At 38.7% G+C, this 17,731-nt stretch overlaps 3 protein-coding genes across 4 annotated transcripts in view; 2 read left to right on the top strand and 1 right to left on the bottom strand.

The window, feature by feature from the left end:
* The first annotated feature begins 2,151 nt into the window (after positions 1 to 2,151).
* Positions 2,152 to 4,635, top strand: LOC137881034 (zona pellucida sperm-binding protein 3-like). Its single transcript, XM_068722716.1, has 8 exons — positions 2,152 to 2,628; positions 2,751 to 2,869; positions 3,094 to 3,197; positions 3,304 to 3,481; positions 3,596 to 3,713; positions 3,798 to 3,880; positions 3,959 to 4,083; positions 4,252 to 4,635. The coding sequence occupies exons 1-8, from the start codon at positions 2,200 to 2,202 to the stop codon at positions 4,314 to 4,316; spliced, it is 1,221 nt and encodes a 406-aa protein (XP_068578817.1). The 5' UTR covers positions 2,152 to 2,199; the 3' UTR covers positions 4,317 to 4,635.
* A 1,448-nt stretch (positions 4,636 to 6,083) lies between these two features.
* The window catches only part of mapk8ip2 (mitogen-activated protein kinase 8 interacting protein 2), a 31,587-nt gene continuing 19,939 nt past the window's right edge, over positions 6,084 to 17,731 (top strand). For both annotated transcript variants that reach the window (XM_068722394.1, XM_068722393.1), the window contains exon 1: positions 6,084 to 6,539. In XM_068722394.1, the coding sequence (XP_068578495.1) occupies positions 6,475 to 6,539 (65 nt within the window). In that variant the 5' untranslated portion in view covers positions 6,084 to 6,474. The remainder of the gene's footprint in view (positions 6,540 to 17,731) is intronic.
* LOC137880858 (gastricsin-like) lies at positions 13,652 to 16,730 on the bottom strand. The gene is made up of 9 exons (XM_068722396.1): positions 16,653 to 16,730; positions 16,352 to 16,493; positions 16,114 to 16,231; positions 15,670 to 15,788; positions 15,034 to 15,233; positions 14,796 to 14,912; positions 14,496 to 14,643; positions 14,228 to 14,326; positions 13,652 to 14,095 (listed from the first exon to the last, which is right to left on the bottom strand). The coding sequence occupies exons 1-9, from the start codon at positions 16,706 to 16,708 to the stop codon at positions 13,931 to 13,933; spliced, it is 1,164 nt and encodes a 387-aa protein (XP_068578497.1). The 5' UTR covers positions 16,709 to 16,730; the 3' UTR covers positions 13,652 to 13,930.

Raw genomic sequence — 17,731 nt, 5'->3', positions numbered from 1 at the left:
TATATATATAATGGCATACTCATTTCTATGCCAGTTAAGACGTGTATGTCTTTATATTTCTTCAGGCTTTTGGAGAAACTAAAAGAAACTCGACGTCATAATGAAAGAAATGCAGGTTGGACTGTTGACACAAAGGAATTTTGCATGATGTATTTCATTTGGAAGACTAAAGTGTGTCTGTGGTAGTAGAGGAGAAGAACTTCCTACATGAGCTCAGAGATTGCCAAGTTAATGGGCGCAATCTACTGCTTACTGCATAATATAAAGTACTACTTTGAGTTCCTGCAGAGGGTCATCATGAACATTAAACCAGACCAATGCTCAGCAAGAATCCATGGGCGCAGACATAAACTGCTCAGATATCGCCTGTAAACAAATTAATGCACATCAAGCCCCTTCTAGGAGTAAGCTGTTATTTTGGACTATTGCATTGTTCTCCACTTAAACACTGTTCATGTTTTCATCAGGTTTGTACAGATATGGAGAAAGCAAGTCAAGTATGGATGACAAATTAAAAGGTGAAAAACCTCACATACTGTTCTGAACTGTAGGTTTGGTAGTTTAAACCTGTAACCTTTTGTGAGGCATCTTTGTTTCATAACAAAGACAAACCTTATTTTTTTTGCGATGTGTTAATTCTCTTATTCCCAATTTTGAAAGTATGTGATTAACTCGTCTGCTTTTTGATAGTTTACAGCACAACATTTTCTTCTTTTTTATATTGAGATTTTATGAACCTGATGTAATTATATAATTTTTTTTCATTGTAAAATCCATTCCACCAGTCTGTCTGTCTGCAACCCCACCTTCTGTCTGTCCCTCATTTCCTCCACTTGAGGGCCTGTTCATCGCTGCTTGCAGCTTTAAATACTTGTTAAGAAACAAGTATTTAAAGCACTTTTTACACTTTTTAGAAACGAAATAAAGACATCCTTAGTTGAAAGTAGGGCTGAATAGATAATAATAATAAAAATAATAATAACAATAATAATAATAATAATGATAATAATAATACTACTACTTATAATAATAATAATAATAATAGAGGTACAGTATCTGAGATATAGTTTGATAAATGATGACAGTTCCATATGCTACATTTTCATCAGGATGCTGTGTTGTAATCAATTGGCAAAAAAGTGTTATTGTCAGTTTCTCCAATAGGCTAAAGAGTCCTCTTCGTAGGCTATAACTGGATATACATCTTTAACTGATGGAGAGGAGAGAATAATCCTTAAAACCTGGATTGACTTTTAGAAATGCCACTGCATGACTCATCTGTGTTAAAATCATTTGTCATGAAATCCCTTGGCCAGAGACATCAGTCAGGCCACTGACAGAGAGAAGTGAAGGTTCTCTGGGTAAATCCTTTCATTCAGTGCTCCGCACAGTGCTACCATGACATAAGCACCCTCTTCAACAAACAGTTAAGCGATATAGTCAAATCATGTAACGGCCAATATTTTTTTTTCTATGCATACATACAGTTTAAACAGATAGGGCAAAAGTACAAATTTACTTGTGGCGTTGGGCCCGATGTGTTTCAAAATGTTATATTCAGCCTGGTCAATACATTCTTGTGCGCCACTTCTGTTTACATTGGGCCTGCTCACAGAAATCAAATGCCCTTCCACGGATTTAAGTCTGCCCCTGGTCTGGTTGGAGCCATATTGATTTGCAGCCTTTCACAAAATGTACTTTGGCAAAAAAACCGAGTTTGACATGTCATGCTGAGGGCAAGTAGACCTAACCCAGGGTCAGCATAACGTTTTTGTGATCGCTACTTTCTGAGTACATGTCAACCAACTCTTTATCTTTTCTCACTTTCTTGAATAAAAATACATTTTAATGAATTAAATAAATAAAAATTAAAATGACCCTAATTTGTGTCAGCACATAAATGGTTTTGTGTTTATTTCTACACACTGCTTGTTCATTCTTGGCAAAGTGGCATTGTATGCATTCAAATAATTAATAATCTAATGATGCCTCATCAGAGTTGTATTGCGTTTGATCAACAGCTGCAATGATTTCATTGGCTGAGGTTTACTCTCATCAGGTATGATAGGGATTGGCCAACAGAAGGGGCGTGAATGTAATGGAAGTAAACATCCTCACTCTATTATAAAAGTAGGTGCACATTTCCATCTTTCTTACAGCACCTAGTGAACTGTGCAGATCACTTGTTGTTGTGAAGCCATGGTGATGAAGTGTACTGCTGTGTGCCTTATGGCACTGACCTTGCTTGGTAGCTTCTGTGATGCTCAATGGGAAAATTACAAGCCATACCAGAAGCCAGGAACACCACCCTTCCATCCTAAGGATCCCCAACAGACAAAGCAGACATTTGAGAAACCTCTTACCTGGAAATACCCTACAGATCCCCAGCCTGAGACCCCAGTCAATGTGCCTTTTGAGCTGAGACATCCTGTTCCTGCTGCAACTGTTGCTGTTGAGTGCAGAGAGAAGATTGCTCATGTGGAAGTCAGGAAGGACCTGTTTGGGACAGGCCAGTACATCAATCCTGCTGACCTTACTCTGGGAGACTGTGGTGCTATCGCAGAGGACCCTACTTCTCAAGTGTTATTTTTTCAGGCGGAACTGCAAGATTGTCTCAGCTCATTAGCGGTAAGCACAATGAAGATGCCAGTCACTGAAAAATAAATAAGAAATTGTAAGGAATATTAATTAAAACTTTGGTAAAATTTGTTAATGTATGATGCTTTCTGTTTGTACTAATATTTATTTAGATGACAGAAAATGCCCTCATCTACACCTTCACGCTGAACTATGCTCCCCAACCTCTGGGGGACTCTCCTGTGGTGAGGACCAACAAAGCTGCTGTAATTATTGAATGCCACTACCCAAGGTATGTAGACTATCAGTTAGAGATGTGGTAATAAACAAATAAAAAGTTAATAAATAAATAACATAGAGTCACATAAAAATCTTAAACTGATATGTTATCAATTTCCCTTGGCAAATCCAGTAACCATGATCACCAAATCTGATTAGTGCATTCCAATGGCAGATGCACAATAATGTGAGGATTACTTCAGTCTGCATTCTAAGGAAACATATTTAATCCTTTAGGAAGCACAATGTGAGCAGCCTTCCTCTTGATCCCCAGTGGATCCCATTCTCTGCAGTTAAGGTAGCAGAGGAATTCTTATACTTCACCCTGAAACTCATGACTGGTGAGTAAGAGAACAATTTATATGCACATTTTAGCTTTTGTAGAACAGTGATTTTAAGTATATATGTATGTAAACATCCCTAAAATGTCATTATTTCATTGTACAGAGGACTGGCAGTATGAGAGGCCAAGCTACCAGTATTTCCTGGGAGACGTCATAAATATTCAGGCTGTTGTCAAGCAGTACTTCCACGTGCCCCTCCGTGTTTATGTGGACCGTTGCGTAGCTACTCTATCACCTGATATGTCCTCCAGCCCCCAATATACCTTCATTGATAACTATGGGTAAGGTACTTTAATAGTTTAATTAAAGTTGTTCTGTACAGTGAGAACAAATCATCACAAACACATTTATTTTGCATCTCTAATGTTAATTTGTATTTTTTTCTCTGCATGCAGGTGTTTGCTTGATGCTAGGATCACAGGCTCTGACTCTAAGTTCATGTCTCGCTCTGCAGACAATGCTCTTCAGTTCCAGTTGGATGCATTCAAGTTCCAGGGTGCTGACAGTGGAATGGTGAGCATTTAATAATTTCTGTTATACATCAAATTCATCAAAAATGCATCAAATAATGATCTAAACCCTTTATTATTCCAACAGCTCTACATCACCTGCCACTTGAAAGCAACATGTGCTACCCATCCCATCGATGGTGAACATAGAGCTTGTTCCTGGGCCAACGGGTGAGTCTGCATGTGTGCATGATAAAGTGTGATTGGAGGATTGATATGGTATTTACTGATTGCATCTCTCTTTCGTAGATGGACTGAGGCCAGCAGAGTTGATGGAGTTTGTGGCTCCTGTGAAGCTCCCGGATTGGGATCTCCACCTATCAGCCACCCTAAAATTCCTGGAAGGAAGATTCGTGATGTGTCCCAAAGTGAAGGTATGTTTCTGAAAAATAGATTGCCTAAAGCATTTAATATTAGATGAGGGAAATTGAAGTCAACATATTTGTTTACACCATTGTTAATGTTATGTTACCATCATCATGATAAGTGAGACAATCACAGTGGTGCATAATGTGACACATGTCTTTTGTCCTACTTTCTAGTTGTCGAATGGGAAGGTGATGTCACCCTGGGTCCCATCCCCATTGCAGAGAGGGTGGTTGCTTAACTCAATTCCCTGCAACGGCTATGGCCATCAAAATAAACAGCCTCATTGGTTCAGAACTGTCTGTATGTTATTCATTTGCTTCTTGTTAATAGTTCAGTTTAAACTAGGAAAATAACCACATCTACTCAATTAATTGTAATCAACATTTGACATATCAAGAACATAATAAAAGTGTAAGAACAAGAAGAAGATTAAAGTGTAACTTGCTTTATTTTGTCATCTGTTTAATGCTACATATTACATATGGAAAACATCTGCCCAGTTCTTAGACTGTAAATCCTACCATTTGATGGAAATAAAAATGCAAGTGGGTAAGAGGCTTGTGACATTCATTGAATAGAACCGTCACAGAAAAGGCAATCTTTTTGCTATTTTTTCTTAAACTGGACGCTGACCCATAAGTAAATAACTAGACAAATAAAATAGAAAATTATTTCTTATTAGTAAACGTCATAAAGTTAACAGCCAATTGAATAAATAAGTAAAACGATTAGTGAAAATGAAAGTTGAAAGTAAATTGTCGATTAGTAAATCCTGTTAAGTCTAAGAGCAATACAAATGCAATTGCTTTGTTATTAAAGGAACGTCAGCGTTTCAATCAGGGAGTTAATATTTACCGCCCCCATGTGGCAAAGATGATAATCTGCAGTTGAGCAATACACAGTACTCTTCAGTACCACAGGCTGTGAACAGCTCCACACTACAACATGTACACAGTACAACACAGTACAACATGACGCCTTAGTCTGAGGTGTGATTCACTGATTGATTGTTCACTGGGATCCAGTGGTAAATAAAAGGAAAAGAAAACTGCAACCATCTGCTTAAAGCAATGCCAATTTCAATGTAAATAATGCTAATGTATTTTTCTCTGAAAGACAGTGTTTTTTGGAGAAATAAAGTATTAAGTATAGGGCTATATTCTTTATGGCTTATTGTGATGAATGGTAAATCTAATGTTCAAAATGAATGATAATTAAATGCCGGAAATGAAAACATGTGCTTTTAGACCTTCCATAATGGAAATTTATTAGACCACATACATTATTATTTTTATAACATATAAGTTGCAGTATAAACACTGTAAAGTGGCATATCATGGTTTTAATTCCTTATTCCACAGTAAAACTAAAACATTTTTTTATATGCAGCACCCAATGTGTTTTGTATGTTACATTGTAGGATTTTCGTTTAGAATTTTATTTTCTGGCACTTCTCCTTGCCACTGTAGCTACGTTTCATCATGTCTGCCTGTGTGCTCAGTGTATAGTTGTAACATAGTGTATGTAAAGTTGCTGTTGCTCTGTGCTCTCCTGCTTGCAACATTTTCTCTTTTCTGTCTCTTTGTCTTTGTGTTTATGGACATCAGGATCAAGTTGATTGACACAAGTGGGATGTGGTCCAAAAAACAAACTAAACAAAAGCATATATAAACGAGTCACTCTTATCCATACTAAAACATGGCGTGAATACAATTGAAACGCATGTCTTTTCCGGGGAAGCCCTGGACCCCCCCATACACTTTGGAAAGCAAGTTTCCAACGCACGTTTTGCCTGCTTATTTTACTGTCATTATAATTCATTGTAATGTTAAAACTCTACGCAAATTGTTTTTACGCAACTGTTTTGCTGCTTGTTGAGCCTGCAGACTGTATGCATCCACTCAGGACAGCCTGCTCAAACGGTAACTGCACTGACGTTATATCGTCTCTGCTGAACACCCCCTCCTCCCTCTGTCTCTGCCTGTCTCCGCACTGCTGGCGCGTATCCGTTGTGTGTCACAGGCAGCATCACAGCAGCAGACATTTGACGAGGAAAAAGACGACTGCGGTCATATTCCGCACGCTTATGCTTTGCTTGGATGTTTCGGGGGGAAACAGGATTGCATTTTAATTTCCGCGGTGTTGTGCACGATCTCCGAAGATCCCTTCTGCCTTCACACCCTCCCCTACCCGGCTTGTGTGGATGGTTTACTGCAGATTTGATGGTGCTGAGCAGGCTCGTCTGATTGAAGGCTTGCGGCCAGGGGGGCATCTGTGGGGCCGCGGAGAGAGACGTCTCTGTCCACGGCTGCGTCTGTCCTCTGCCCTGCGCTTGTGAATGGACTGCACTCCCTCCGTGATTTTCTGCAGTTGCTCTGAGTCATTTGTGGAAGAAGATGGCGGACAGGGCTGAGATGTTTTCCCTATCCACTTTCCATTCCCTCTCTCCTCCTGGCTGCAGGTAAGAGCTTACATGTAGAGCGACAGTGGGGAGTGATGGGGAACGACGCACACGGTTGATGAGTGGAGGAAATGACAGCAAGATGATAAACATTTATATCCGTTTTGTTTTGGTGACTGCAACAAAACGCACATTCAATACCTTCGGTAGTAGCGTAATGGATGTTTTTGAATAACCTGCCAGGCCTGCTACTGCCTCCCTGCGCGCCAATAGGTGCTGCAGCTGATCAGGGTCAGTTGTTGTGTGTTTTGGAGCAGATACGTTCCTTGAAGACAACTGTTTTTGAAAGACAGCTTTCATTATTGTTAAGTGTTAAGAAGGGTAAACGGTAAAATAGATGACAGATGATTGATCTTAAGCTGTCGCGTCAGGCAGACGCCTTGCGCATTCTCTGTGTGAGGCCCACGCCCTGTTGAGTCCAAGCAGGCAAGGGCATGCTGCTGAACAATGATTTACGGAAGTCCTATTGATATTGTTTCAAACGGCTCTAATGTGACCTCTGCGACACACAATATGACAAATCTGACTGAACACAACTGTGAATGGTAATCTACTACTGTTACCAGGTATCAAAAACTTCTGCAGAATTATAGTGACAGCTAGCATTTTTCTCCAAGGTTGTTTATTTGTTGCTGGAATATTCAGATCTGCTTTGCCTTGAGGCATATAGGACTATGTTGGATGGATGTGATAGATATCCTTGTATTTATATTTGATTTCCATATGCAATAATGGCCTGCATAGTGCTGTTGATGCAATGCCTTCCTCTCTGTAACCAATATCAAAGAACAAATCCCATAGGATATATTGGCACATTTCATTGTCTCTGTGTCTGCCTCCACATGTCCAATGTCCTTACAGAATGCAATCACATTAGCAAGCCAGGCCCCAGTGGATTTTATATCCACAACATGCACTCATGTGGGGGATTTAGTTACACACTGTAGCTTCATCTCATGGACAGATCATATCAGATCAATAGACCTGATTTTTTGCATGACTACCAATGACCTTAGTTCAGAGCACAGATGCAAGCTTTGGCCATTACATCAATATTTGAAATTTACAGCGTTGGCAGCTGGAGCAAGCTTATCTTTATTTATCTTTTTTTTAATCAAAGAAATAATGGGAATAACTCTTCTCTTCATTCAGTCTTTTGACCCGCTTATATTCTGTCACTGACTCCAAAGTCTTTCTTGCATTATTTCAATGACGTAGAGATTGATCAGTTGCACTCTATTGTTTTCAATTACTTTTGTGTGCATTCAAGAGTAAACACATAATTTGTGTTTATTTTTGGGCAGCTATGCATCATCGATTTCAGACTGAAATACCAATAATGCACTTTGATTAAATGTTAGTATTTGGAGCATGAGATGTCTGTATTTGTAGTATTGTTTTTTTTTTTCCAGTAAAAGTGCATTGCTCTTTTAATAATTTATGTTCACGTGTGTGTGTTTTCCTTGTAGTATGTGTCTTTTGTCTCTGTGTTTTTTGTGTCTGACTAATTCATGGATGAAACCACCGGTGGTGTGATGGTGTGGTACAGTAATCTGCCTTACATAACCCTAACACTGTTTCCAATGGGCAACATAATCCGTAAGGGAGCCTGCCTTTCTCTCCTGAGCTCAAGAAATTCACGACAGACTATAATTTCTCCTGCACCGAGGGATCCCTCTCTCCACTATAAATACAAACCTCAAAGGATACATATCAGCCTCTATAGCAAAATGATGCACTTTACAGTTGATGTAACATTTTATTTCTGTTGGTAAGAAAATATGTGAGTAAATCCCGTCCAACATGAACGGAGAGACATGAACATTCTCTGAAATGTCTCTTATATTTTCTCTTACATTTCTGTTAAGAGAAAAAGTAAGAGATGTCAACTCCAGACGCACCAGACATTCTTAACCATCCAGATCTGGTCTGCAGGTTAGGGTGATGATTCCCACTTGATCATAAATTGGAGGCTTGTGGTTGTTTATTAGCATAGGTAACGCCCCCTAAAACACTACAAAGGGAAGGTGTTGTGACTTGTGCAAACACTCTGACACATGCCTAAGAATTGGAGAGATGCCACCATAAAAAGGGTGTGAGAAGAAGAAGAATTTTAGCAGGAGGGAAATATAGGTGGTGTTCAATAAAATTACACAAAGTAAACATGTGACCAGAAAAATAAAGATGCAAAAGCAATATTTTAGCCATTCAGAAACTGAACGCTGTCAGTGTTTGGGAGGGTTGGGTTCGGATAGTGGCTTCCATTTTGAATCTAGTTTGTTAAATGAGTTCAACAAATCACTTGTATTTTAAATTTTAAAACATTCACATAGTGATGTAGCAAAATAGCATAATGTATGTAATCTATCTGGCAAGCTCTGGTTCTTTTAATGTCAGTCCCTATACATTTTTAGATATAAAGTTATTTCTTAACCTTAAAATAAATATGTTACTTAATCAATCTGTTTATATCAATAAAAAATATATTTAACAATTTAGAAAATCCATTCAAAATGGCAAAAAATAACTGGTTATAGCCTCTCAAATGTGGGTATTTTCTGGTTTCCCTAGTCTTCTATGACAATAAAATGTATGTATTTAGATTTTCAACTGTTGATCAGACAAACAAGACATTTGAAGCAATTGTTTTAAGCTCCAGGAAACTGTAATAGACATTTTTCCCTTTTTTCTGAGTAACTGATGAATCAAGAAAAATAATTGTGAGATTACTGATATCAATAATGGAAATAATCTTAAATTGCAGCTCTTGATTCAACAAAGGATCTGAAAGGTTTTGGATTGGATTTGAATATAATGTAATAACGTATTTAAAGATTTGATATAATTCTGTCAAACCTCAGTTGTATTCCTTCATAATACATCAATATTTTAAAACTAGACTACCACAATATTTCCAGTAAGCGTCCTTCTGATCCCCTCCCCGCAAAACTCACATGTTTAGCAGTTAATGTTCTACTTTTGCCATCTGACTCTTTGAAGGCTGTTTGAGAAGGCAGAAGGGGGGAGGTGAGTGGTGGGTATGGTTACCATGGGGTAAGAAGCTTAAATCAAATACAGATTCATTTTAGCTTAAGCATTTCATTTCTGCCTCCCTCCTGCTGTATTTCATCTCTCTCTGTCCCACTCTTATACACTCTGTGTACAACCAACACGTGCCATGTTTTCGCATGTCAATCATTGCAGTGGCTGTTGCTATAGCATTGTTTTTCCATTCAGCAATAATTAAATTAATCATATTTACGCAGTCCATGAGATTTGTTTTCCATTAATATGACTCCACTGAGTGATTTGCTTTACATGGGATGGCTTCATGAATTCAAATACAACCAAATCAACTTGAATTCATCAGCCTTGAGCAAACCGATGCATCATTTCCACCTTTGGTTCAAAGATGGCGTAGTCTTCGGGTTTGGATCTGACACAGACAACAGAGAGTGCTTCATTAGGTTAAATGTATGACTCATGTGTATTTGTCTGCGTGTGGGTGTGTCTTACGGAAGACTGATGGTGGGTAAAAAGCCTGGGAAATTGATCTTGTTAATGAGTCAGTGTAGCAACCACATCAGATGTCCTTGGCTTTTGAAGATGATGATGTTACCTGGAAGCAGGCGCTGACGGATGAAAGGCAGCTTAATTACAAAAGACAGAGGGTCTTTTTTAATTTCTTCTCATATTCTTATTTTTGTCTCATTTCTTTTTTTGAATATGGACATCTGTTATTCTGCTATTTTTACATACATACACAACTTTATAGGCATTTACTTCATATTACTTTGTTGTGATTTCACATCTCACATTTCAATCCAATGTCTGGCTTTATTGCTTGAAAAAATTCATAAATGATGAATCGATGATAAAAATGTGAAAGTGTGTAGAATAAATTTGCTTAGTTAAATATAGCATATAACAAAACAGACAGAATTAGACAAGCAAAGATGACAGTGTGCTGGTTTGACTATTTCTGGTCTGGACGTGACAGTTCAGAGATGGCTGAGAATAACTGTTTGTACAAATGTGGCCTGGTTGGATTGTTTGAGCCTGAGAATGGCAGGAAGAAAATTCAAAGAAGGAGCATATCTACAGACACACCGAGGTGGTAGCAAAACCTTAGCAGTGCCAGTGAATGCTGGGTGTGCCATTGCACCAACATGACCAGTGAATGGTAAGTTTGTGCTGTCTTGTTTTCTTGTGGTAGGATTCTCATTTAGCTCAGCACATCACAGTCCACAAGAGGTAGAGACTGATGTGATGCAGGCCTTTTTTCTGCACTAGTATGGAGAATAGTATAAGTGGTAAGTCTCAGCTTCACATCCTAATTATTAAGAATGATCACAAGCAGTGGTGGAGTGAATGCAAGGGATGTCACAGTGTGCTGTACACAACATGGTATGACAGGAACTTACTTGGATGCTGTCTCAACATCAGGCAGAAACATGGACATAAAATGTCGACACTGCAGTGGTGGCTGCATCTCACCAAGTGATATAGATTCTGAAATCAAAATCATGCAGAATATGTCAGAAAGGGACATAAACCATCCAAGAGAAAAGAACAGGTTTGTATGTGCGTGCATGTGAAGTGTACCTGTACGTTTGTGTGCGGATTGGGGCAGTCTGTGTTTTCTTTCTTCAAGGAGAGGACAGAGGCCTTTGCTCTGTGCGTTATTCTGTGTCTGCAGCTTTTAACTGACACACATTCTTAGGTTTTGCAGTTTAGGGGAAATGGGGCCACATGCTATTGTGACGTGCATTGCAGATCTACAGGAGAACTCCAACACTAAGCAGATGAGCACACAAACAAAATGGAGTCTGGAAACACAGCAGAATAGAGAACGGAGGACACCAGGAAAGGGAAAAAACAAAAGACAAATGTCAGACAATAATGAATTCCCAGTTCAGCCAAATTTTCTCAATTACCTTTTTTTTTAATCCAGGTTTTGGGATATCTGGCTGAGAGTTCTGCCTCCACCCCAGTATAGTAGAAGCTAATGGAATTTAGTTAGTGGAAAAAAACATAGAAAGTAACAGAAACTTCTTTGGTCCCTGCTACTCTGTAAATCCACACGCTTAAACTGTGAAGAGTTTTCATTGGAAATACTGCAGTTTATAATTTTCTTTCTAAAGTTATAATAACACTTCACAGTGTGTTGTGCGGATTAGCCAGAGTATAAGACACTGTTTCTCAAAAGTGGTTGCTGTAGATTTTTTTAAATTGTAAATTTCTAAAGCTATGAGCACCATAATGAGGTTTCGGCCGAGAGACATTAAAACAAATAAAAATCACAGCTACTTGCATGTCTAGATGTTGTTATAGTTATATAAATATTTTCTCACTTATAGTTTCATTGTAATTTGGGTGAAATGACCATTTAAATGTGTTATTGTAGCACATGTTGGACATCAGTATATTTAGTTTAAGACCATCACAAACAACATTTGATGTCTCTACAGCAGTTTCTTCTGGGGACCCAGTTTTTAAAGATGAAAAACCATCATGACCCAATCCACAATAGGGTTATCTATAAATAGTTTGAAGAACAAATTTGTGCATTAATGAATGTTTACTGCCATTTCAGCATCATTTTATATGATCTTGAATAGGTAAACCAGCCATTTCGAAGAGATATATGTTTGATAAATTACATTTTGTGCATGTTATTGAAAAAATATACACATATTAGATAATTTATAAATTAAACCAAATAAATGCATTTAAATAAATAAATTACTTTATTTTCCTCTCATCAGTAATATAATGCTAGCCTTCAGTTTAGATTCAATGTTATACAAAGGCTACAATTATCAGAACAATACCGGACATTCAAGCTCTCTCTCATGTAGCTCAATGGTGTACTGCAGATATAAATATTGATGGTAAAATTCTTGACATTTATTTGGTTACCATAATACAATCTCCTGTGACCCACCTGTGTGTCCCAACCTAATCGGTGGAAATGACTGCTCTACAGTTTGTGCTATGCATTTTATCTGGAGTGGCAGGTTGCTTTGCGCCATGAAGCAAACAAAGATTTGTATTTGTCCTGTGCACTTAAACCTTTTGAATTCAACATTTCTACTTGCTACATGATTCTCTCCTTCCTCCCTCCTTGTCCAGCTGAACTGTAGCTCTGTTTCTCCATAACTCTCCAAGCCTTAATCCACAAACAGAACATGGGACTTTACTCCACTTCTGTGGTGGTGACAGCTGCGCTGGATACTGTATACCAATGTTGTGTTTTTCCATTTTGAATCACACTCACATACACATCCTCACGTACAAACACAGCTTCCTTGAAGGCTTGGATGGTTAAGGAGCTCATTAGTGACCTTATTTCTCCAGTTTTGGTTAAGACACATTTCGACAGATGGGAAGTTAGTCTTGGTGGTTCGTCTGCTTGTGTGTGACCATGTGGAATGGTCTTGATGCTTTAGTCATAAACAGACTGCCCCCAGGGTTTACACCACTTTCATGTTGTCATGAATGTGAATGAATACTAATACATCGTTGTCTTACAATGTCTGGCACAAGTAACCCAGCAATAGTACCAGTGTCATAAGGTAACTCAAGTCCACTATTTAACGCTATAAAAGCCATTTTATGAAGATTTTTTCCATCTCAAAATATATTCATCATGATTTAATCACAGTTTATGTGGAGCAAAGACAAACGCTCAAAAGCTCAGAGTTTTAGTGAGAGCTGCACAATTAATCAAAACTTATTGAAATCGCAATATGGCCAACAGCAATTTTCAAATCATAGGAGGCGCAATATTATATAAAAAAATCACATCATAATGATACGTTTTTAAATGAAAATGAGAATCATGCTGTAAAAGTGATTATTCCCTTTCATATTGCAAATTATTTTGCATTTAAAATATCAGTCAAAATAATAGCAATTGGATTATTTTTTTTCAACCATAGTTTTAGTTATATGTCATAATGAGTTCCAGGATTGTAGTACATTTAAAAAAGTTTTGGGAATTAATTAGACACAATGCTCAAGGTCAAACCCCTTTGATGTCTCTCAGCCCTGCAGATGTCCTGTGAAGATAATGAGAGCTCATTTAGAAAGATGAAATAATAAAACACTTGCATTTTAACCTTTATTGTGCTTGAGCATGGTACAATTTTATGAACACATTTGATTTTTTTTCTGTTTTAAAAATACAAATCCAACTAAATCTGTACACACCAATTTAAGGATGTACAATAAAAGACATGTAGACCAATATTCCATAACAATATATCCCAGAACAAATGTTTGAGATGAACCAAAGCCTCAGGTTCTTGGCAGTGTTTGAGGGGAAGCAGACTCAATCATTATTATCTAATCATGTTAATGGTCAGGTTAGGTTACACTGAGGACACTTAGACAGCTGCAGCAAAGCCGAGACGGTTGTTGGTGCGATCGTAGATGGAGTAGTACTCTCTGAGGAACACATCTCCAAAGATCCACAGGGGCCGGCCATCACGAGAGGGAAGGTAGGTGGGGTAGATGCCCACTGAGCAGAACTGGTATCCATTCTGGTAGTGCTGGAGATGGAGACGAGAGATTGGAAATGTTCATAACGTTGCACGCACACCAACAAATACAAAAATATGGCATGCTCATAAAGGCACACACACAAATACGTGCTTATGCTATGCATGCATGTAGTAACTTACCTGAATGATGTAAGCAGAAGGAGGCAGAGGGAAAGACACGCCGCTGATAACAAAGCTGAGAGTTGGCAGGTTGTTGATCTGGCTGCAGTCCACCATGTACTGGAGACCAAGACAAGAAAGAGATAGTGTTTGAGAGCGACAGAAACTCAGACCGATTTGTACATTGTTTCTTAACATTCCGGTGCAGCCTGTAGACAGAACTATATCTTTGTGAGGAATAATAATGGTGGCATCAGTGTGAGCATGTGCGCCTGTCCATTCGTCTTACCTGTCCATACTGGCTCTGTTGAGCTCCAATGGCCTGCATGATGGAACCCATAAGCTGGCTTGGGGCTGTCAGAGAGGAGGTTCCAGTGTCCACAATGGACTGGCAGCCCTGAGAGCACCAGCCGGTCTCTTGACCATTGATCTGGAATCTGCAATGCACCACATATGCCAAGAGTTTTTGTTTTTTCTTGCGGTCTTAATAGAACAAAGAAAATAACCACTAATCAAGGCAGCAATACTCAATATGCAGTTATCAGAAGATCATTAGACATTTCATGCTGATGAAATGAAAAGCACAGACCCATCAACGCCAATCTGCCAGTAGGTCTCAGAAGTCACAGGGGTCCAGTAGATCTGGCCCTGGTACATGCTGTTGTCCACTCCTCCGAAAGAGAGCATGCTGCCCTGCTGTCCTCCTCTACACCAGACCACAAACCAAAACGTATCAGCTCTCCGGGTGGATATACAGTAACATCTGAGGCCATGTGTCCATACTATATATTTTACAGTACCGAATAGAAGCCTTGTGGCAGTTATACCTGGATAGGTAGAAAGCGAATATGTCAGCATTCAGCAGGTTTTGACTAATCATGTTGTCCATGACAGGGGTCTCTCCTCCAGCTGATATACTTGGGTAGGACAGGCCGAGGATGCCGTCAAACTTTGCCACCACAAAGTTCTGACCAGGCTCGTTTGTGCTCAGACCAATCTCCTGGTTATTGATCACAATGCCGCCAACCTATGGGTCCAAAACCAAACAATACGACGAGTAAGATGCCAATTCATAGATTGTTTTCATACGTGGTCAAGCCTCAGCCTATGACTGTAGACAACGTCATTAAATAAAGAAGACCTCTGTTGATTCTATATATCATTAAAATTATTCTTCTAGCTGAGTGGTATTGAATATCTTGTGTAAAATATAAGTATAAGTAATATATTTCCTAGTCTTTTCACTAATTCAATACACACATAACAAGCTGCTGCACTAGTTTTTGTATATGGACACTTTCTTTGGCCACACCAGTGTTAGATATGTTTTAACTGTGAGACATCACTAATTGAGGTGATATTAAAAAATGTCTGCTTTCTGGCAGTTCTCTGTCTCAGATCCTAAAACTAGTCCAGTCTAGTGTTAACAGATGTACTTAGTTTGTTTGCTGGGTTTGACTCACATTGACAGTGTCATATCCAAAGACTCCATAGAGGCTTCCAGCTCCGTAGGGCAGGTAGAAGGACTGTCCCTTGCCAGAGTAGGTAGACGACTGCTGGGGGTTGAACTTTGTGTGTGCGTCTGTGTATCGCATAAATCAGGATTATCTCTGGAGCCATTTCTACAAACGCATCCTAATTCCTTGTAGAGCCGTTTGACATTCTAAAAATTCACTTGATTTTAGAAATCGACCGAAAATGCGTAGTGGCATGCCTATAATTACACTAGAACTCTAAATCCCATGTATGTACAATATGTAATCTCTTGGAAATAGGATGACTAGTTCTGCTCGTTTGGCCTATATCAGCTTTAAGTCCTCAGGAGGAGTTCATCACATGCAAATATGTTCTGAAGAGTGTGACAAATGAGGGATTTTGTTGTGAAAAGCCTGTTAGTTTTTACTCACTGCAGGCCTGAGTGTTGCAGTAGACAGAGTCCACCCACAGGTTGGCAGAGCCGGTGTCAAACAGAACTTGGAAGGACTGGGGGGGTGTTCCAATACTGATGGCCCCATAGTAGGTGGTCTGGGGAACAAGAAAGGTAAAGAGGTAAAGAAAGAGAGGAATAGAATAAAACAAAGTACAAACCCATCAGTCAATGCTGTGAACAGTATGTAAAAGTGACGTAAACCTAGGATTTCTTACATCGGCATAGTTATTGATGTACATGTTGGCAGAGCCGGCAAACTCATCAGCCTGGTACTTGAGAGCCGGATCCTGGTAAGGCAGCTCGATCCCTTTCTCTCTCAGGGCCTCACGCATGGACTTGTGCTTCTGCAGAGGGATCCTGAGGAAGGAGGAAACAAAAACACAAGGAATTTGACTTCCTATGACTTTCACTTTAGCAGTGGATCTTCAAAAGTACCATTTAGCTCTTTGATATAAAAAATATATTTTTCACACAACAGGCACAGAATTGAAAATCACAGAGAAATAGTTTCCTTACTTGACGATTCCCTCTACGAGCACCACGCAGACCAAAACAGCGACAAGACACTTCATGATCCTTCCTGTACACTCAGCACTCCTGGATGGATACAACTCTGCTTGGATCTGAACAGGCTTTTTATACACATGTTTAGGCTGGTATCAGCCAGAGCGTTATCAAAACTTCAGTCATATCAGTTCAGGCAGGGTGACCCTTTCAGGCTTTCTCTTAGAAGCTACATACTTGATTTGCACATCTAACATTAATTCAATATACTTCACCCCCTGTGATATTAACACTCCACAAACACTGCCAAACACCTCCTAACCAAACACATTATAGAACAAGGACATAATAACATGCTATTCATTTGGGTATTTAAATTTGTCTCTTTAAGTAAAGTACTTATTTGTATCCTATTTAATGTACCATAGCTGAATATTGCTAAATCAATACGCTATGTAGGAACCATATTTAAATCTAAAAATGGTAAATGAAGAAGTATCATGAATGTGTGTAAATTGTTGTTTATGAAAATGTATGCTGCTATAGTTAACTATGACTTTAAGTTTGGATTATGAATACATTTCTAGCATTTTGTAATAGGAACTTTCTGCAGTTTTCCCTCAAAAATTGTCTACATGCTGTTGGAAATCCTTAAGTTGCATTTTTCATTTTTCTCCAATTAGATAATACATATCAACAGCAAGGTCAAGCTTAATAGTTTGTGTGTAACTGTAATTTTCCGCAAAGGAAAATGAACGAGTTATATCAAGGCTTCGGTATCAGTAGCAGCTTAACCACACCATTTTATCAAAACCTTTCGTGCCGTTCAGCTTATCATAACTTGTAATATTGTTTAGCTTTTGATACCTTTTTTCCTTTGATAAGCTTAAGGACAGCTTGCATAAAATGTGTTTATGCACTTTAATTGATTTTATTCTCTATGCTTTGACTGAATTATAGTAATTGACCAAAGACTTATAACAGACAATATTTAGTCTTTATCTCTGCCATGATTAGCTTTGTATTTTACCTGTATTTTCTATCAGTAGCACCTTGTTGTACATTGAAGCAGACCAGTAGCATGGGGCCGG

The sequence above is a fragment of the Cebidichthys violaceus genome, unplaced genomic scaffold, assembly GCF_023349555.1.
Source record: "Cebidichthys violaceus isolate CVI_PGR_0920_01 unplaced genomic scaffold, fCebVio1.0.p SCAF_3, whole genome shotgun sequence".
NCBI classification, from domain to species: domain Eukaryota; kingdom Metazoa; phylum Chordata; class Actinopteri; order Perciformes; family Stichaeidae; genus Cebidichthys; species Cebidichthys violaceus.
The sequence above is the reverse complement of the archived record's forward strand: the minus strand, read 5'-3'. Positions and strand labels throughout refer to the sequence as shown.